Genomic DNA, 14,902 nt, shown 5'->3' on the forward strand with positions numbered 1-14,902 from the left:
GCCTGTGCTGCTGCTATTCAGGTTTGTTTGCTATGCAATGGCAGGAATGCTGAATACATGGCATTACAAATAGAGGATATACAATTCTAATAGTGGAATTGGCATTTATGGGCAACACTCCCCATGCCGTCTTTGGCACTTGTGTAGGTTGTCATCCCTAACCAATAGACTGTGTTCTGTAGGGTGATCATCCCTCACTTCTGAATATGGGTCTACAGGATTGTTAATCTCATTATTTACATTTGTCTTTTATTTCCTAATAATGATGACAAAATATATTAGAAAGTAGATTATTCTGATCTTAGAATTAAAGTGTTTGTTGATGATATGAGCACTGCAGACTTCTCCTAATGACTGTTTCATACAAAAGCTTTGGCCCTGAAGATCCATCACTTATGACAGAGCTCAGGTGGGAAGCCAAAGCGTGCAACTGACCTCTTCAGCTGAGGAAGGAAAAAAAAAGAAGACTAAAACTGTCCTCCCTATATCTGGGAACTTTAAAATTGATAGGTGAACTTTATGACCTGAACTCACCTCCAGTGGAGGCAAAGGCAATGCAATTTTGTGCAAAGAAGCCACATCAGCTCTTTGTGCTGGGAAACACAGACAAGCTTTCACCTGCACATTTAGTGTTGCAAATACCTTCACTGTGCTGGCTAAGGCGCAGAAATGCAGAAGAAAATAGTGACATTAAGCAATATATATTTTTTATATGGTTTTACTAGTGAAACCCTGCCTCAGGACAGTTGTTTCTTAAAGCAAATGTTAGCCATCAAACTATTCAACATTTCAATGCTTTTCTTACCTGTGCTCATTCTAAACCACTTACAGGAGATTAAATTCAGTTCCTCTCATCCCCAAAGCAGTTTAATTTTTTCTTGAAATTTTTTTTCTTGAAAAATTTTTTTTTTTAAGAAAACTGTGTTGTTGAGGTCTGTCATGCGCTATGTGCCCCCTTCTTTAAATTTCCAAAAGGGAAGAAAACAGACTGAGAACCGATACCTTGATGGAAGATGTGTCTTCTGTGACAGCAATGGGGCTTCATGGGAACCTTCAATGCAAGGAGCACCTGTCCCTGCTGCATTGGCAGCCAGAGATCCTAGAAAAAAGGAAGGATGCTCCAGAAAGTAGACAAGACAGAACACAAAGCTAGAGTTGCTCTAGACATGCTGAGGCATGTTCATGCCTACCTGTGGAAGCCCAGTGTATGGGAGCTGGGCTCTGTCCATCTGGTAGCCCCTGTCACAGCTGCTAAGGTCCACGGTGCCCAGCCCTGTGATACTGCTGTGTGTACAGGCCCTTATGCATATGGATGGCTTTTCAGCAATGCAACTGCGTATTTTGAACATTTGTTATTCTTTCCAGGAATTTAGAAAATGTGATTCTCAAGAAAAGCACACTGCCAGGTTTTCTCAATAGTAAAGCAAGATGGTTGTCTACTAGTGGACCGATGGTGCTCCAGTTAGCTTGCTGGCCTGCATTCTGTGTATTGCTTTATGTACTGAGCTTAAAAATTCACACAGTGTACCATTGTGGGAATACTAGATTGTTTAATTGGTTTATTGTTTTCCTGCTTTCCCTCTCTTTAACAGTAACTCAGTCTGATTGCTATGTGAGCCTGAGCCTGCCAACAGCTTCAGTGCAGCATTTCCGCACCAAGACAGTTCAGAACAGCAAGAACCCAACATGGAATGAAACATTCCACTTCACTATTCAGAGTCAGGTTAAGGTAAGAGTGCAGATACCTCCAGCTATTCTTACCAGATATCAAATACACCCTATAGCCCTTTCACTCTGTGGGTCTTTCTGAGTTCCCTCAAAAAGTATTCACACTCTCTTACTATATCCACACTCTCTTGCTGTACCTATTTAGCTTTTGATGGCTGGGTAAGACTGTATCTGCCTACCTAGTCAATAGAGTATTTAGAGAGCAACTGCAATATTTGTATTTGTTCATTCTTGAACTTCTTTCTCAACTTTGTTCAGCTAAAATGAAATATCTGTAGCAGGTTATGTCTGTTAAACCTCTCTTACTGAATTATTTAATTAATTATTTTTTATTCCAGAACATTCTGGAGCTAAAAGTTTGTGATGAGGACAGTGTAACTCAGGATGACCATCTCCTCACTGTATTCTTTGATGTCTCCAAAATCCAGCTTGGGGAAAACATTCAGCTAAGTTTCCAGCTGAATCCACAGGTATGTATAAATTTCAAGGACAAAGAAAAGGGGGAGGAGTCAGGTGAGAATATGGTTATCTCGACTTTCCTCTACTGTGTCCCATACAAGCCCTTCTCACTGTCCATACCTGAGTATGTCCATCTGTTTCAGGGGTTCATACCTACAGCTGTTTCTGTAATTACAGCAAATTTTGGATACTGCTTCTACAGAAAGAGCTGGCCAATGTAATTGGACTTAATTGTCCTTGATGTCAAAATATCAAGAGTTTATCCAGTAGTTTTTCAGTTGTAACTGGTGGTTCTGAGCTCTGTGTTATGTTTTGCTAATACAAAAGTAATGATCTGCAGTCATAAACCCAACCCCAGTGTGGTTTTTAGCTTATTTAGAAAATGAACATAACACTTGGGAGCCAAACTATTTAAAAAATTGTGGTTTTCATCAGATCTCAATTTCGTATGGTTGGGACAACTTTATACTAAAGTTTCAAGGGCAGTGTTTAGGCCTAGAAGTACTTGAGTGAGTGTCGATTTGATTCCATACCTGTTTTGGAAAGCTGACTCTCCATGCCATATTCTCCTTAGTGCTTACACTAGGAGGGCAAGAAGATGATGGGAATTGCGTAAAAACCTCTAATGAGCAAGAAAATCTCAGGGACAAGCAATTACAAAAGACAAAGATGAGCACACAAAGAGTCTATGGGTACAAACAACCCCCAACCAAAGTGCACCCTCCAGAACACCCTGGGCTTGATAAAACCAAGTGTGCCACCATGTTAACGTGCCACTAGACCCATCTGCATGAGTGAGTGAGGGCTGGGAGAGGGTCAGAATGATTTATATGAACTGGAGAAATCTACCTTCACTCATGCTAAGGATCACTGGGGAATGTGAGAACCCAAGGGAGGAGAAAGAAAAGGGGAAATGTAAGTGGCCTGTGGAATAGTGCAGGTGGGAGCTGGGAACCCAAGACTGCCGCAGGGGGGAGCAGCTGCCAAGAGGCCCTGTAGTATGTGTTCTGTGTGTCCTGCAAAGATCTAAACTAGGAGTTTGCTAAATTAATGGATATGATGCTAGAAGTATGTGGTACTAGAAGTATGACAGATACAACATCAATAAAGTTGTGGCATATGCAGTAACAAGAGGTGGACACTGGCTTATAGAGACCCCTGAAGAGCACAGATTCCTGTAGGGTATCTTTCCTTGCAGGAAGACCAACCTGCTGTGACTGCCTGTATTTTCTTTTGCAGGGAAAAGAGGAGCTGGAGGTTGAATTCACAATGGAGAGCAGGTGCGTGAGGTGAAATAGGCAACCAAATGTAAGGTAGAGACATGATGTTACTGATACAAAACATAGTTTACGCATGCAGCCCCCTAACACTGTCACCATCTGAATAAAGCAGAGGGTAGATTTGGGTGTTCAGGAAATGCTTGTGTAGAGCATTTAATGGAGAAGGGGTGCATGACCCTGCATGATATGCATGCTTCTACACCAGGCATCCAGACATACAGGAAAGTGAGCACAGGTGCTGATGGGGGCATAGAGATGTCCCTGATGGCAACTGCTCACCAGGCTGCAAGAGGGGCATTCTTCACAGGAGGGAGTTTTAAGTTTAAAATTCTTCTTACTCCTTACTTGTGGGATCCCAGATATTTGCTTTGTCATAAGATCATGGGAAAATGATGCTTGGAATTTGTTTTAGGAATAGATTAAAAAAAATTTTTTTTCACTGTGTTTCTGTGCTGGCCGTACAGTTAATGGAGAGAATGATGTAGATCAGTCCTAGTGCTGCTGTTGATTTTTAAGGTAAATGATAGTATTTTTCACTTTTTTTATGGCATGTTGGATGAATTCACCAGCTTTTTAGCTCTGATCCCACAGGTTCAAACCAAACTATATGAGGCAATAGTGTAATTATGCCTGCAAATATTCCATCCTGGTGTAAATTTTCTTCAGTGTGTCAGGAAACAATTCTGTCTGATACAGTGAGGAGCTCCTCTGTTCAGCAGTTGTCCAGAAATTGTTTAAAGTTCAGACTCAAGCCTGTGAGAGGCAAAATAGATTGAATGTGCAGGTAGAATTTCTGATACTGTTTGTCCATGCTGCATGTACAAAGATGGACTTTTAAAGATAATGAAATAACCATTAAAGAAGAGATTAAAAAAAAAAAAGAAAAAAAAAGAAAAAGAAGAGTGTGTTGGTTTTGAATTGGTTGTTTTCCATTTTGTCTTTCAGTCCAGATCCTCCTGAAAACATTGTTACTAATGGAGTTTTAGTGGTAATTTTTATTTCATAATCCTTTTCCCTGCTGTATAAGAATGTTTATTGCAAAGCTAGCATTAAAGGAACCCGGCAGTTGCTCCATATGGTGGCATGAAGGCATTGGCCAAGAGGGCAGGATAAAGCTGATGCTGGCACTGGCTTTCCCACGCGGTCCCAGCTAGTGACTCATGCTGGGAGAGGCTGAAGCTGCGAAAACTGTGAGCTGCTGCCAGTGCTTGCCTTTGCCTAAACTGAGCTGGACTCAGGTGTGTGACATCCCTCCATCTGCCCAGGGAGAGCTTGACTGAGCATTGTTTGGAGAGCCTTCTCCTGTGGCCAGTCCTCCCCCAGGCCCTTCCAGGGCTGCTCCTCCAGGCAGGAGCAAGCATATCCTTTCTCTTTTCTCATCTCTACATGATTTGTTATTTCCCATGTGGAAGCCTGATCCCATCTCCCTAGACCTGGTAGGGGGCTCTCTACAGCCCCTTACCTCTCCCCTGAGGTGCATGCCCTGAGACCTGTGATCCAAGGGACTGGAGGAGGCAGAGCTCTACTGATAGCAAATGCCTTTATCTCTTGCCCTGGTTTTCTCTTACAGTCCCGTGAAGTTTCCTGTTTGGACGTGCAGGTTAACGGTGGGAGGATAAGGAAGGACACTATGGGTGAGCCTTTCACTGACTTAATGAGCAAATCTGGTTGCCACTTTATGATAAAAGCACTCAGTATTTTACACTTGAACACCCTCGTTTAAAATTATTTAAGGTGCAAGACAAAATCCCACTGATGCTAGTGGCCTGTGCAGGGGGTTTTAGTTGATGAAAAATATACAGATTATTCCAGAATGTCGTGTGATGAGCATGTGGTCTAATTTCCCCACAAAATATTTCCCTCTGCAATAACATCTTGCCAGATGCTTACAATTTTTTCAAAGTATTTGTTCAAGGAATTGAATTTTTTGAGTCCTAAACTCAAGCTAACTCCTGTTGTTTCTGGATTCTGAGAAAAAGGAAATGGACAGAATGAGGATTAGGCCTCTTATACCATCTAACTTCATAAAATTTCTTTAGGTATAACAATATTAAATATGCCACTAGGTGAAACACAAGACTCACAGTATATTAGCAGAGACATTTGTTGCACACTTAAAGCAGTGTATCGTTACCAAGTCAGGTCCAAACTTGTGGAACTGTGTACCTCCTACGCAACTTTCCAAACATCTTGTTCTGACATCTCCTGATGACCCCAATTCAGCACATTGCTTAAACATGTGGATGATACAGTTGTACTCAGCTGTCACAGTGAAAAAGTTTGGTAGATGTGACTGAAGATGCTTGAGTGGGATAATTCTTTTGAAGGCTGATTATATACTTTTGAGTGTGTGGATTTACAGTGTATATTTCACCTTGAACTTAGGCTGATATTCTACATAAAGACCACTTTTAATTACTTGAACAGACGTATCTGAGGCTTACTGCATGAAGACAGGAAACCACCAGGCATAATTTTTGTAAGTGCTAGGAATATTGCAAAAGAAATGTTACAGGTTGAAGGAAAGGGAAACATGATAGAGGGACTGAGATTTTACTGATTCCGGAGAGAGTTTTGCTCTGCTACAAAAAACCACGTTTTTCCCCGAAGTCTAGAATTTTCAAAACCTCTCAGCAATAAGACAGTATACAATAGTAAAATATTTTTCTGGTATTTTGAAAATTTCAGAGTGTGTGATTTTCCTCTGAAACTGTTATCAGCTGTGAATCCTTACCTAATGAATAGAGCGGTAGTCTCAGCAATCACATATATATGTAAGTGCAGCAGTGCTAAAGCTGTATGGTACGTTCTGCACACCGGCTCTAAAGCTGAAACCCTCAGATAAGTCAGTCTATTTATTTTTCCTATAATTTGGGTGTCAAAATGAAGTAATTACTTAAGAAAAACATATATTACATTACCATGGGAAGAAATTACCCCAATTTTTTGAAGAATTTAAGTTTGAAACACTTTTGCTTCAGAGAGGAAATTTGCGCTAACTGTGGATGGGTCATATGAAGGAACCCAGACCCACACACTGAGCTCCTGTCTCTGCCCGACCTCCCCGGCCAGGTTCCACTACATCAAGTACCATCAGTCGGCGCTCACCGTGGCTCTACCGCGGCGGAGGCATCTCAGCAGGGTATGTAATTGCCACTAACACACAGCTGGCTCTTTGCTGTGTATCTCTTAGGGGACCACTAAGATCTGTGTGCGGATCTGTGTATGCAGGGAATTGATAAGTGCATGTATGTAAGTGAGACAGGGGAGACTGCTTTTACTTCTTTTTTTCCCCTTTTTTCTTGTATAATAGTAACTGTCTTGTTTATTTTTTTCTCTTATCCATTTTTCCAGTCTACATCAAGTCAAAATGAAAGGGATATGAATGAGTCTGTGACTCTGCCTCTGAACTCGCTTCCTATACAAGAGAAAATAACAATAGCAGAGGTGAGAACAAGTCTTTCTTAACACAAAGTGGCCCAACACCATCAGTTTGATGGATGATTAGTCTTACAGTTCAGTGATTCATGAGGGATGAAGCAGGCTGTGAGACGTGAAGCATGCTACAGTGTAACGTGTGAATGACAGTCACTCTGCAATTGTGCAATATTTATTTTTTCTTTTGTTCTGCACGTAGTTCCAGTCATACCCTGTGTAATCTTGTTCTGAGTTTAAACTAACTTCCTCAGGACATGCCTAATTTGTATGTTCATCAACATAGTATGTAAGCTAACAGTAATGGATATGACGAGTAAGACATACATTTACAAAGGGAATACCTGAAGCAGAAGATCAAACAGGGAACATCCATATGTGTGTGGTTCAGATGTCCAGCTTTCAATGATCCTCCCAGAAAATGAAGGTTAAAATATGAGAAGCTGAGGAGCCCTAACGCCACTTAGCTTCTGTGAATGGCCTATTTCACCGCCCCGACCATTGCTGACCAGATTCTTCAGCTGTGTTGCATACTTCCAAGATAGGGAAACTCAGGCTCTAGACGGAGTGGGGGAGGGAGGCACAGGTTACACTGCTTACACTCTCTGTATTGTGATTTTCAGGACAGGACAATTGACTTGTACACAAAGGCAAGTGAATGGTAAGTGAGTCTCCAGCAAGACCTGATCCACTAACAAGGAGACATTTGCTCTTACACGCAGCTCATTTGAAATCAGCAGGGGTCTTTGCAAGTTCAGGTGTAAGCAGATATGTGAGTTCATTATTGTAGGTTTTTATTTGCCAGGTTCTCCTTTTCACATTGATGGGGATTTAAATCATCGATCCCCTTTCCTCCAAATTTCCAAGCTGCTAGTGCATCTCAGTAATAGATCTTGATTTGTGTGCGCTATTGTGCCCACAGATGGATAGAGCAGCTTTGAAAAGAAATGATTTTTCTGAATTATACAAATGACTTCAAGGCATGGTAGCTGTTTCCCTATTCAGCTGTAGTGTCTGTTGACAGTGGTTGCCAAGTTATAGGCATGTATGGCAGCAACTATTAAAACTTGAAAAAATAATTATATGAGCAAATAAAACCAGGAGTGTGTTGTTCTTTCTCATTTATTACATTATACTGTCCACAGTCTAGTCTGTAAACACACATAAGCACAGCTGGAGTTGTCCCCAATAAGAATATTTTTGCCCTGGTCACAGGACTCAGGGTCTGTGTTTCAGGCCAAGAAACCTAGATGCCCGACTGGGGTTCGACCTCTGCACTGATGAACAGAATTTCCTGCAAAACCGAAAGAAGGTGGTTGCTGCTGCACTAAAGGATGTTCTTCATCTGGAGGAAGATCTGCAAGAGCATGAGGTAACCAGGAAGGGTACTGTTGGGGGATTTTTCTCTCTCCTTTCTCTCAGGCCTGAAGATGAGGAGTGATTTTTTAGCTCCGTCTGAATGAGGGAGGACTTTTGACAGCAGCTTCTCCTCCAGGGCACTGTTTGCCACCAGAATCATCTCAACTGGAGAGTTCAGCTGTCTGTTTGGATGAGCAAAATTTCTGTTTCTAGTTGGCTTTCAACTGAATCATTTGAAGGAGCTTCAAACCAATAATTTTGGTCTGTGTTTCGTAAGAATCCTTCCTGAAGTGCCAAGATCTAATATACTCCACAGGGATGCCCTGCAACTTTATAAAGCAATGTTGCTTTATCTCTAATATATGCATTTTATTTTACTACTGTTTAGATGTTACTTTTGCATTTCTGTAATCTTTTGACATTATTTGTTCCTCAGTGCCACTTTTCCATCTATGCTTTCTCCTCTCTTTTGTCTTGAACAGGTGCCTATAGTGGCTGTGACCACAGCAGGATGTGGGATAAGAGCACTCACTGGCATGTATGGCAGCATTTTGGGCCTTCAAAAGTTGCGTGTTCTGGATTGTGTTTCATACATCAGTGGCTCATCTGGCACAACATGGTGAGGAGACATTTTGATACTGTTCCTTGGAGCTTGTTGTGTTAAGAAAAACCCATGCTTTACCTTGGTCTTGGGGTAAAGGTGGTGAATTCAGTTATTGCTTCCATCTTTGGGCTATGAATGCCAAGATCATCTACGAAAGGACTGTTGTGCATCATACATTTGGCGTCATTGAAGTAACCTATCCCTAACCAAAAGAGTAGACTTTATTGGAAAGGCAAACATCCTTAATCCTATGCAAAAATGGTGTTTTATGGTTATTTACTGTTGGACAGAAATAGCATAGACAGCTGGCGTAGATGCTTGTGTTGGATCACAGATCAAGTGATTTTTGACTAGTTGCCTTTAGACTTGCGTTTCTGCTCAAAGTAAGCTCAAAGAGGAGAGTAACTAAAAGATAAAACAGTAAGTACCCAAAGCTCTGCAAAGTGTATTTTCTGAGCTTCAAAAGGATCTTGTTCATTCCCCCCTGTTTTCCATCATGTTTCCTGCCTGCAGGACAATGACAAAGTTATATGAAGATGCCGATTGGTCACGTAAGGATCTTGGAGAAGTAATAATTGAAGCACGGAAGCAAGCAGCCAAGTGCAAGATGGGGGCTTTTTGCTTGAAAAGTCTAAGGAATTATTACAGAGAGCTGAGCCAAAGGACCCAAGCAGGACATAAAACCTCTTTCATTGATCTGTGGGGGCTCATGATTGAATCCATGTTGAATGATGGGGTAATGTCTATACATCTTTCTTCTCATAAACTTGTTGACTTAATATTTATGACTATTACAAGAAATTAAAGCCCTAGGAAGAGAACCTGGTCAATAACACTGTAGTAGGTATGTAGGCAGAATGCCACTTATTTACATTAATAATTTGGATACAGAGATTATGTCTATGCTGGAGCCTAAAGTGTGATTGAGTGTAACATAGGAATGCTCAGACTATCTCTAAAGTAACCAGCTAATTAACACTGTATCTGTTCAAGAAAATTTTAAGGTTCTTAGGTGCTTTTTATGACCCCATGTTTTTACACTAGCTGCACTCATAACTTGAATGTACTGCCGACGTACACCATATGTACAGAACTTTGTGATTTAGTGATAAGAAACTCTATAGATCCAGAGCTCCTGAGACATCTTAGCTGCCAAAACTGGGATTTTGGAGGTGCCTTTCAGCCACTTTGAATTTGATCTCTCAGGATCTCCAGTTTCTAATTTTGTTGTAATGATGCAAGAAAAACTTTCCATGTAAACTAGAAGCCTGACAGTAGATGGAGAAAAAGCTATTTTATTTTTAAATCCTGTAAACACGGTTTATATTTTGTCTAGAGGAAACAGATAAAATAAAATAATCTCATTTCATATCCTATTTCGTATTGTATTTCAAACCTCAGTGCTGCATAGCAAAATTTTCTAGAATTTAATTTGGCTGCATTATACTCAAAGTCTCCATTTCATGTATAAGTTTTTAGTATTAGACAGTTCAAGGATTTTTCCTCTGTGGACGTTCATTTTCAATATAGTATTTCAAAAAGAGCTTAGAAGGATTATTAACATGCTGCCTTGAAGAACTCTTATGATTAATAGATGAAGTATATAACTGCTGAATTACTCAGATCTGCGCTATTTGTTAACTCACATTTAAAAATGTAAAACTAGAACAGCATGTGAAGCAGCTCATTGCTGTCAGTGTATATTGAATGCAAAACATGGATGGTTATCTTAGCCAAAGTTATTCCTGCTAACATGATTTTCTTGTCCTCTGCTATTCAAGCACATGGAATTAAATTCAGGAGGAAATTGAGGAAAATCGTATGGCAGATTTTATAAGGTGATGTCTTTAAAGAACTGATAATCAGCTAACTCTTTGGGTTTTTTTTCCAGAAAAGCCACCACAGACTTTCTGATCAACGTCAGGCAGTGAATCAAGGACAGAACCCTCTGCCCATCTACCTTGCTCTGAACGTCAAGGACAAAGTTTCCACCAAAGATTTTAGAGGTAATGTTTCAATTCTGTAAAAGAGCTATATTTTCAATCAAGGAGACACACTGTGGAGATACTATAAATAACGATGAATTGTTTTAAATTCTCATTCCAAGCCAGAGAAATACTGTTCCGAAATGTAAAGAGTAACCAGGCAGCCACAGTATAGAAAGCAACAGTTCAGTATTTTGTAAGCTCTTTTGGCATGTGATTAGGTATATTAAGATGTTAACTTCAGACTAATAACACAACATAATTCTGTGACACAGTCTCAGGACTGCTAAGAATTCTTAAAGAAAGGGATTCACTGGAGCTTTATGTTTGCTTAATGTGTGTTCTTGTCCATGGCAGGAGGGTTGGAACTAGATGATCTTTAAGGTCCATTCCAACCTAAGCATTCTACGATGCTATGTTGTTAATGATTGGATAAAGGCAATAAAAGCAAGAGCAATCAATCTGTGTTCTAGTCCGCCTTTCATGAGAAACATTTGTACTTACTAGATAAAAAGAAAGAAGAATTAAAATTTTCTTTTAGTCTGGTGTTGCTCTTTCACAAACCCGTAGACAGTGAGATAGTTGGTTAAGTGGCTGTCAGCAGGGTTTACTCAGGGCGTGTGCTAAGCCAGCTTACCCACGAGACCCGACACCTGAAGGGTTTATTCCAAGACTGGCAACTGCACTATTTTTGGTAGTGGAGCTAATGTTGTTGGTGCTTTATGTTGGCAGAGTGGGTGGAGTTCACACCATACGAGGTGGGCTTCCTGAAGTATGGCGCCTTCATTCGTGCAGAGGATTTTGGCAGTGAGTTCTTCATGGGCCGCCTGATGAAGAAGCTCCCTGAGTCCTCGAATCTGTTTCATGCAAGGTGACTCACATGCCTGGGGGAGTGGCAAGATTTTAATGCAAACACCAGGGATTTGGGAAATTAGTCCCCATAAATCCATTGTTACGCACGTGGAAGCACAGGTACTGGATCAGTCAGCTGACAGACTCCTCAGGGAAGTGGTCACAGAACCAAGCCTGACAGAGTTCAAGATAAGTTTGGCCATTGTTATCAGGTAATTTTTAGGGTTGTCCTGTGCAGGGCCAGGAGTTGGATTTGATGATCTTTGTGGATCCCCTCCAACTCAGGATATTCTAAATTCTCTGTTTCCTGAGACTCATTCAACTGCCTTGCTATCAAAGGTGGTTTTATTGTGTGGACTATGATAAAATGAAACTAAAATTACAAATAAATTGTCATGTACCTTTGTGAGTGCTTTTGAGGCATCACTATTTTCCATAGCTTGCAAAAAATTTTCAAATTTGGAAATGTATGAGATTTTGTGGAAGCTAATGGAAATGTTAAAAAGAAAAAAAATGGAGCAAGAAAGAGGGGAATCAGAGAAGGAGCTGGCTGAAAATATTCCTTTATCAGCAGAAAAATGAAAATGAAAACAGGAAAATGACAATGTAAAATTAAAAAAAAAAATGTTGTGGGTAAAACATACTAGGAGGGAAAAGATTTTGAATTTCTTTCTGAAATATGTTTACCTTTGGAGTTAGACCTATCACTGAAATAGATGTCTGGACTTTTGCAAAAATTGCATAGAAATATGAAAAAGTTACAGAAGAGCTGTGGAAGGAAGAGAAGGCAGTTTTTAAAAGAACTTCTTTGTGTTTACCTCAACACTACTTATTATGCCTCTCCCACTTTGTAGGAATGTGGAGCAGTATATTCTCAAAAAACCTCTTGGATGCCTGGCATGCAGCTGACAATTCAGAGGACTTCTGGCACAGGTGGACCCAAGACAAAGTGACCGAAATTGGTAAATCAAAGTATCCTCCTCTAGGCCCCTCTAATAGGGTAACTGCACTCACATTTCTCATTTTTTGCATTTTTCTGTCATCCTAGTGCTCTCAGTCTCTGGGTATGGGACACACCAGAAAAATCAAGTGATTTGATTTTACTGGAATAGCCAGTGTTTTGCTTGAGATTGTGATAAGAAGGAAAGGTACCATCAGACAATGGAAAGGAAATAGGGATGGATACATAAGGTGGTCCCTGAAGTGTTGTGTTTAAAAGAAATACTTCTGTCAAAGCCTTGTGTCATCTATTTTTTCACCAGAGAGAAGCTTGAGTGTTTCTGTTTCAACATCTATTTGCCCTACACAGCACATCCCTCCCTCAAAATCTAAATAAACCGAAAGACTTAGTAGAGGTCAAATGAAGTCAGTGTAGTGGAGCTCTGTTACACCAGCTGAGAGACCATTTCTTGACAATACTCATGAGCATCTTCATGTTAAAATTCAAGCGTAGCCAGTGAACAAACTTAGGCCCGTTTCTGTGGACCATGTTTTCAGAAAATACCTCCAAACTCTTATGTTTGGATATATGTAAATAATTTGCAATTTTCTGTTGAAATCAGCTGTCCACACTTGAACAAACTGTGTTTTTAAAAGTAAAAATACTCAGTTTGAAAGTAAAATGCTAAAAGTTTTCTATTCTTTTCAAAATAAGCTTTGAATTTCATATTTAACCTACATTAAATTTGAAAGCAGTAATACCCTTAAATGTATAATTATTTTCCCTGTTTGTTGTTTACTTGGAAAAGAGAATTACCTCAATGTGTACCAAAATGGTATTATTTTATGAGGAAAATGTTCCTCTAGTCATATGTAGCCAATCAGGATTTAGAAAACACAAATAAGTTCGCATTTTTGTCAAGAAATTAAGCAGAACTCACAGCAGATCACAGGGAAAAATACTGCAATGCCAAGAGATGGGAACACATGATTACCATTGGTACAGCAGACTTGTTCTCCTCTTTGTGTCTAGCCTCTTCTTATTTCTGGTTATAATTCAGTTGCATGTCATTTATGCTGTGTATCTCTAGAGGAACAACCAGACTTGCCCGAGAAGCCCTATGAGATGGCCACGTGCGTTTTCACTCCTACAAGCGGCCTCTCCACAACTCTCCGGGATATCCTGACGGATCGCCCTGCTGTCTCCAAGTACCACAACTTCCTAAGGGGCCTGCAGATGCACAATGAGTATATCCAGCATGAACATTTCACAAAATGGAAAGGTGTGGACACCTCTCCTGCCTACATGTCTCAGCAGTCATCGTGGCAGGTGCAGGGGCTGGGAACTAGCCAGGGATGTTTGTATGTCCTGAAGAGAACTGAATGGGGTTTATGGTTAGCTGTTAGTGTTTACTGAGAGGAGGGAGAACTAAGTAACTCCTCACATCTTTCACTTTCGGTAATATAGCTGTTCAATTTTTGGGTCGTTTTGGTACTGGAAGTCTCACTGGGATGAAAAATGCTAGTTTGGGGTTCTGCACATAGGCAACATCTGCCTAGGTTTTGGTGCAGTTCATGGGTTTAGAAACACTAACAAAATGTGAGTGGAGAGGCTGAAGGAGCTTTAGGATTGCTATTTGCTACCCTAAAGTAAAGGGAAGATTCTGGATGGGAGGGAAGCTCACCTTCCTTTTGCTTTCTAACTTAACGGATGTCTCTGCAGTTTGCTAACAGCTCTGAATCTTCTACTCTTTAGACACTTTGCTAGACACCTCTCCTAATGACCTGAGAGGCAACTCAGAACACCTGGAGCTGGTGGATGCAGCTTTCTTCTTCGAAACCAGTTACCCACCCCTTATGAGACCAGAGCGGAAAGTGGATGTCATCATACACTTAAATTACACAGGTGGATCACAGACTTTGGTGAGAAGTCTCAAAGCTGTTTTTGCTTAGAAACAGCTTTTCCTTCGTTTTTCTCAACTTTTAGGCAGATGTCTATGAAATGTGGATTTTAGTTGAATTTAGTAACATGCTCTTTGTAAACCTTAAAAGAGGAACGTAAATGTATAGAGAGGAAAATATCACTATTTTTCCCAAACTACTTTTGAAATAACCCCTAAGTGCTTCACCAGTGAAATATAGAGCAGCACAGTGAAGTTATAAAGGTCAAGCTGCAACTTGTATTATAGTTATATGTAAGATTTAATAACACAAATATAGCTGAAAAACTTAGTGATTTGGACACTGAATTTAATCTGTAT

At 40.3% G+C, this 14,902-nt stretch overlaps 1 protein-coding gene across 1 annotated transcript in view; it reads left to right on the forward strand.

Moving 5' to 3' along the window:
- LOC126651122 (uncharacterized) overlaps positions 1–14,902 on the forward strand; it is a 63,547-nt gene that overhangs the window by 8,272 nt on the left and 40,373 nt on the right. Inside the window, 17 exon segments of the mRNA XM_050336693.1 lie at positions 1,593–1,729; positions 2,067–2,198; positions 3,427–3,467; positions 4,413–4,455; positions 5,038–5,101; positions 6,449–6,609; positions 6,822–6,914; positions 7,526–7,563; positions 8,118–8,274; positions 8,744–8,880; positions 9,379–9,601; positions 10,757–10,871; positions 11,583–11,701; positions 11,703–11,721; positions 12,557–12,664; positions 13,733–13,924; positions 14,398–14,564. Coding sequence (XP_050192650.1) covers positions 1,593–1,729; positions 2,067–2,198; positions 3,427–3,467; positions 4,413–4,455; positions 5,038–5,101; positions 6,449–6,609; positions 6,822–6,914; positions 7,526–7,563; positions 8,118–8,274; positions 8,744–8,880; positions 9,379–9,601; positions 10,757–10,871; positions 11,583–11,701; positions 11,703–11,721; positions 12,557–12,664; positions 13,733–13,924; positions 14,398–14,564 — 1,946 coding nt within the window.

This window comes from Myiozetetes cayanensis, unplaced genomic scaffold, assembly GCF_022539395.1.
Source record: "Myiozetetes cayanensis isolate MyiCay16 unplaced genomic scaffold, myiCay2020 scf6-25, whole genome shotgun sequence".
Classification (NCBI taxonomy): Eukaryota; Metazoa; Chordata; class Aves; order Passeriformes; family Tyrannidae; genus Myiozetetes; species Myiozetetes cayanensis.